Source organism: Nanorana parkeri, unplaced genomic scaffold (genome assembly GCF_000935625.1).
Source record: "Nanorana parkeri isolate BGI_ZX_2015 unplaced genomic scaffold, ASM93562v1 scaffold1787, whole genome shotgun sequence".
In the NCBI taxonomy this organism is placed as follows: domain Eukaryota; kingdom Metazoa; phylum Chordata; class Amphibia; order Anura; family Dicroglossidae; genus Nanorana; species Nanorana parkeri.
In genome coordinates, this window is record NW_017308055.1 from 2256 (window position 1) to 9154 (window position 6899).

At 42.6% G+C, this 6899-nt stretch overlaps 1 protein-coding gene across 1 annotated transcript in view; it reads left to right on the forward strand.

The window, feature by feature from the left end:
- The first annotated feature begins 1260 nt into the window (after window positions 1-1260).
- Window positions 1261-6899, forward strand: part of LOC108799685 (contactin-2-like) — a 135626-nt gene continuing 129987 nt past the window's right edge. Inside the window, exons 1-3 of the mRNA XM_018571585.1 lie at window positions 1261-1281; window positions 2283-2412; window positions 3017-3167. Coding sequence (XP_018427087.1) covers window positions 1261-1281; window positions 2283-2412; window positions 3017-3167 — 302 coding nt within the window. The remainder of the gene's footprint in view (window positions 1282-2282; window positions 2413-3016; window positions 3168-6899) is intronic.

The following is a 6899-nucleotide window of genomic DNA, read 5'->3' on the forward strand; positions in this document are numbered from 1 at the left end:
AGTGGTAAGTAACTAGGTTCATACAAGCGGGACAAGTCAGAGGGTACTCGGATACCAAGGTATCTAAAGGAGGAGGATTGCCATGAAAAAGGGAAATGAGAACGAAGAGAAGACACCATCTGACTAGGTATTAAGCAATTCTGATTTATCATAATTCACTCTGAAATTGCTAACAGAACTGAAAGAAGAATGTTCCTGAAGAATGACTGGCAGGGAAAGGGAGGGTTGAGTTATATACAGAAATAGGTAATCAGCATACAACGCTAATTTAAATTCTTTGGAGCCCACAGAGATACCATGTATAGAAGGGTTAGCACGAATGGCAGGCCAAGTGCTCCATTGTAATCACATATAGTAAGGGGAATAGGGGGCATCCCTGATAGGTGCCATTAGAAATCTTAATCGGGTCAGACAGTTTGCCATTGGCGCAAACACGGGCAAAAGGGGCGGCGTATAGAGCCATTATTTTAGATATGAAAGAGGTACCGAGCCCCAGTCGAGTTAAGGAGGCCCAAAGGAAGTGCCAAACCACCCCGCCGAATGCTTTCTCAGCATCTAGAGACAGTTTGCAGGCCGGCACTCCCTTTTTCTGTGCAAAGTCAATTAGAGATATGGTTTTGGACATATTATCCCTAGATTCTAGGAGGGAGATGAACCCCACCTGATCAGTATGGATGAGGCTGGGCAATAAAGGATGGAATCGAAGGGCCAGTAATTTAGAGTATAATTTGATGTCACAATTCAATAACGAGATAGGGCGGTAACCCCCAGAAAGGGTGGGGTCCTTACCCGGTTTCAGTATCAGGGAAATATGAGCCAATAAGGATTGCAGGGAGAAGGGACATGAAGGAGAATTTGAATTGAAAGTATCCAACAGGAGGGCAGAAAGTTCAGAGGTAAAGGATTTCAAAAATCTTGCTGTATACCCGTCTGGGGTCTTCCCATTTTTAGCCATTTTGATGACACAAACTATTTCCTCAACAGTGAAAGGGGATTCTTGGGCTGTACGAACATCAGGAGTTATGGGGGGCAGGAGAGTACTATGCAAATATTCAGTTATGCGAGGGGCATCGTGTTGGGAAGGACAGGAAGGTTCAAAGGAGTCTATGTTATATAATCGGGTGTAATAATCATGGAAAGGTTGAAGCAGTATTAGAATGCACAATTGGGGGAACGTATAGATAAAATGGAATGTTGTCCCTGACATGGGTGTTTAGTGCGGGCTAGAAAGGAGCTACATTCATTCCCATATTCATAGGTATGCCTGAGGAAGCGATCTCGGTATCGTAAAGAAGCTTGATCTAAAAGTGCTAGTAATTGTTTACAGGTAGTCAAGAGTTCCAGTCTAATAGCTTCATCTCCTAAACACTTATGAGATCATTCAAGGGCAGAGAGTTTGTCAAATAGGGAAGTAATTTGTTGTGATCTCCATTTCTTAAGCCGGGCACCATGCTTAATAATAAATTCCTCGCAGTACATATTTGAGTGCCTCTCATCTAAGCAGGAGGGGGGTTGGATCTGTAGCATGAGCCAACTGAAAGTTAGAGACGGTCTGCCTGATTTCCGCACAACACATAGAGTCAGAAAGGAGATTATCATTCAGTCTCCAGAAGGGGAAGGTGGGTGGCAGCACAGAGAAGGGAAAGGAACAGAATAGTGGGGAGTGGTCTGACCACACTGCTTTTGCTTACTTACGTCTGCCTGTACCCTGGGCTGTCCCGGAGTTTTTCTTGTTACCTATCCTGAGGTAAATTTGCAAATAAAGCAGTAGAAAGGCTTAAAGGGGTGCCATGCCCGAGAGCAGCAGGAAGACGCGACTCACTCCAACATGCGCTGGCCACACCCCCAAGGCTGTGGCATAATTGTGAATACATGCTCCTGCAATAATTTTGTATAGCCAAGTCTCCAAACTGACTGTGAGAAAAGGTAGAAAGGATAGAATGACATGGTTTGCAATGCACTATGGGTGAACTAGCTGAACATCACTAAGAAGTAAAAATGCCTAAAATGGGTTTAGAAGTAAAAGGCTTTTGCATATACTGCCAAACCTTAATGACAAGTTCATTAACATTCACCTTGGCAAATTATATTTATATAATCTTACCTGGCAAATTAGGTTATTCATCTTTGATAGAACCTTGACAAATGCCAACCTAAAATGTTTGTATCTAAAATAACATGTACTATTAATGTAATGTTAACTGTAACAGGAAATTAATAATGCTAAAGAAAAAATCCCTAATACAGCTGCTAATTCTACCTTTGTTGATACCCTGCAACAGGATCGAACAGAAGTTACCAATGGGCAGCTAAGGATCACCAATCTGCAGCTCCAGGACTCAGGCATGTACCAATGTGTTGCAGGGAATAAGCATGGCACCATCTATACCAGTGTAGAACTAACTGTGCAAGGTAAGTGATGTGGACCAGTAATTACTGGGCCCACAGCAGACATTTGGTTGGTCTTTCAAGGTTACAAACACTCCCCCATACTATTGTACTGTACTATCTATGTGTGATAAGCATTATAAAGCCATTTACACACCTATATTAACATTGTTACATTGTTCCCTATTACAACTGCTGGAGGAATATTCCCACCGAGTTACAAGTTCTGGTAATCATGTGTGCTAACTCATTCCCTAAAGACTAAAGGATGGCCTGCTTACCATAAAAGCAGCTTGTGAGATAGCTATAACCCTTATTAAAGATATTGTGTCCCCAGGGCCGAAAACTGAGCAACCTATTACATTATGATGCTGCTGATTGTTAAATGATGTTAAGTAACATTAACTTTTATCTCATTGCTTAAGTACTTAATGTGGAAGTAAAGGCATTAAAAAAAGTGCCGATCAACAGGCTTTATTTGACAGAAGAGTCTGTGTAAGCATTAGGACCCCCCATCTTTTTTGTTTGTTATTAATATCTACCAGATTTAAAACTTTATATGTTGTTTTCTTTAGTATTCTTTCATTTTATCTAGTAATTTGACTTTGTCTTTGCATTTTTATTGCAGCTATGGCCCCTGATTTCCGTTTATCACCAGTGAAACCTATGATCCCAGCAGCTCGAGGTGGCGAAATCTCCATACTATGTAACCCTCGTTCTGCTCCCTCTCCAGTCATTCTTTGGAGTAAAGGAACTGAACTTCTGTACAACAATAGCAGGTATTAAAGTGAACCTGTACTAAAAGAATATGAAAAACAAGAGAAGAGTGAAACAACCTTCTGTGTTATCTAAGTTACACCAGAGGACAGAAAGAAAGTGTAATGTATGCACTCACCAAAGACAGGATGTGGAAGAGGATCTATTAACCCAGCACTTCTCCTCAATCACAGGAGTCGGTGGAGAAGTCGGTACTGTATATCAGCAGTGTTGGTGAGACATGCAGGTGGAGCAGCATAACTGATGTGCTGTGTGGAGTTCAACAAACAATGTGCAGCAGAGGGGAATCTGTCAGCTTTCTGCAGAGTTGTCAGTATACCACTGACAACTCTGCAGAATGCTGACGGATTCCCCTCTGGCTCCCAGTGGCTATGAGGAATTCCAGGTGTTCATTTCCAGGTTCCAGTCACTTAAATAACGCACAAGGTTGTTGCACTCTTCTTTTGTTTTTTTCATTATCTCTACAGCCCATTTTCCTCTTGTATCCAAGATCGGCACACCAAAAACATCAGAAAAACATAAACAGCACTCTCGGATGGGAAGAGTTTAACTTGCAGACATGTATGCAGCCCTGGGAAACAGGAGGAGAACCTGTAAATACAGATAATCAAAAGAACACAAAAGGGCGCAAAAAACACTGGCTGGCTGAACAAAATATAACGGAAAATCAAAGTGGTGGCACTTAGATGTGAATCCCGGGATCAGGAGATGGGCGGCCTATATGGAGGATCGTGATGTGTGTCCGACTTTGGCTGGTGTGCTGCTTAGAGGAGTACATCCACAGAAGGGTGTGAGCAAGAAGAGGGGACTTCGTCCGTAGTGCCGTTAGGGAAATACGGGCTATGGGCGGTGTAGAGGAGAACCAGGTAGAACCCGAGCTTGAAAAAGAGGTAGTACCTCAAAACGCGTCGCTCTTTTTCTCCCTGATCCCTCTCTATCTCATCAGTGAGCCGACCACTCGGCATCTGTCAGCTGCCCCCGCACACAGACTCTCGTACACTGTCCCAAGCAGACCTGACAGTGACCGATTGCTGACACCCACAGCCGTGGCTGCAACAGCCCCGTCTATTGCCGACACCGCCGGGTTCCCCCTGGTTCTCCTCTACACCGCCCATAGCCCGCATTTCCCTAACGGCACTACGGACGAAGTCCCCTCTTCTCGCTCACACCCTTCTGTGGATGTACTCCTCTAAGCAGCACACCAGCCAAAGTCGGACACACATCACGAGTGTTCCGATCCTCCATATAGGCCGCCCATCTCCTGATCCTGGGATTCACATGTAAGTGCCACCACTTTGATTTTCCGTTATATCTTGTTCAGCCAGCCAGTGTTTTTTGCGCCCTTTTGTGTTCTTTTGAACACCAAAACCTCTCTCCTTGAGAACCTTGTTTCAGTGTGCTTAGGGATTTTTACTGTTTTTAGTAACATAGTATCTGAGGTTGAACAAAGACACATGTCCATCGAGTCCAACCTATTGTGTGTATGTGTATGGTCCTACTGATGTGTGCGTATGTATGGGTTCCCGTGTGTTCTCATTTTTAAGGTTACTTGTACCCTTGTATATTACGGTCTCTGAGGAAATCGTCCAATCCCCTCTTGAATAATTCCTCACTCTCAGCTTCCACAAATCACAGCATGTGGAGAGAGTTCCAGACCCTGACCGATCTAACTGAGAAGAAACCCCTGTGCCCCTTGTGCTGAAATTTTTTCTCCACCAATTTTAGGTGGTGGCCTCTCGTCCTTGTCATGGAGTTAATTGTAAAAAGTTTGCTGCTAATGTCGCCATCCGCGGTGAACATTTTGTACATGAAAATCATGTCCCCCCTTAATCTCCTTACTTCGAATGAGAACATGTTTAAATTTAGTAGCCTGTTCTCATAGCTCAGGTCCTCCATTATGAGTTTGGTTATCCCGAACAAATTCTGCTAAGTGGTCCTTAATCATGCCCTCTAACACTTTACAAACCACCGATGTAAGACTAACCAGTTTGTAGTTCCCCGGATGGCATCTGGACCCTTTTTTAAATATCGGAACCACTGATGCCCTCCGCCAGTCTCTTGGCACTCTACCGGTCATTAAGGAATCTTTAAAAATTATGTATAATGGTCCCGCTATGACCCAGCTTAGTTCTTTAAGTACCTTGGGGTGTAGATTATCTGGTCCCAATAAAGATTGCAACAAAGATCTGCGCTTGTGGAAAGTAGACTATCAGTGGTGAGCCTAAAGCTGCTATGAGAAGTGATAGTCCAGAGGATGAACTATGTGCATTCCTATGTATAATATCCCTGTCTTTTTCATGAGTGTACTGATGAGAAAAAGGTATTTAACGCCTCAACCCTCTCCCTTGTGACTAACTCCCCGCTTTCATCCATTATTGGGCCTATCTGCTCCTTCCTTACTCTTTTATTATTTATGTACTGGTAACATTTTTTGGGATTCTTTTTACTTACTGTGGCTATATATTTTTCACACTCTATTTTAGCTGCGCAAATTACTTTTTTACATCTTTTGTTACATTCTTTATAATTATTGAACGCCAGTGTCATCCCCTCCTTCTTATATTTTCTAAATGCCTCTCTCTTGTCCTTGATGTGTTGCTTTACCAATTTATTTATCCATACAGGCTTAGTTTTTGATCTTTTAATTTTGTTCCCCAATGGTTTACACTTGGTAATAGCCTTATTTAATGTGTTATTAAAACATTCCCACTTCTGTTCAGTGCTCAGCTTCTGAAATATGCTTTCCCATTTGATTTCACACATAAGCTGGCGTAGCTTATCAAAGTTAGCCTTCCTGAAGTTTAGGGTTTTTGTCCGACCAGCCGACTTCCCTTTACTATACCCAATATTGAACGTAATCACGTAGTGATCACTGTTACCCAATGTCTCCCCAATTACAATACCCTCAATTAACTCCGCATTATTAGAAAATATTAAATGTAAGATTGCATTCTTCCTACTCGGGACCTCCACCATCTGGTCCAGGAAGTTGTCTCGCAACATGTTTCGAAAACGGGCCGCCTTTGTAGAATGGGATGCTCCATTAACCCAATTTATGTCTGGATAATTGAAGTCACCCATAACAATGACATCACCCTGCTTCCCAGCTGTCTCTATTTGAAAGTGTAGCTAATCCTCCACCTCCCCCCCTATTTCTGGAGGTTTTAACAGACACCCACAATAAGTTTACCTCTAGCCTCCGACCTATCTAGTTCTAACCACAAGGATTCCACGACCTCCCCACCATTTAACACGATATCGTCCCGTATCTGCACCTTTAGGTTGTTTCTAACATAAATACATACTCCCCCCCCCCCTTCTCCCACACCTGTCCCTCCTGAACATGACCCAATCATGTGTGTTATCTAGCCAAGTTTCCGTTAATACCACTATATCGAAGTTTTCTTCGAGTAACATAAATTCAAGCTCGTCTAGTTTATTTGCTAGACTTCTAAGAATCTAATTTTTGTCCCACTATCACAAAAATGCAAAATATTATCCCGCTTGCCGCTATATTTTATATGTTGCCTTGCTATAATTGGATCAGTTCTAATTTGATTAACTTCAGCCATACAATTTGCTATGTTAACTACATTATCTATGTTGATTTTATTGTTGATCTTGTTATTGGTCCTGTTGTTGATCTTGTTGTTGAATGGAGCGAGCCACCCATTAACCCCAGTATTACTCCCTTCTGTATTGTTTTCCCCCGTGTTTGTTTGTTCGCTATTTAG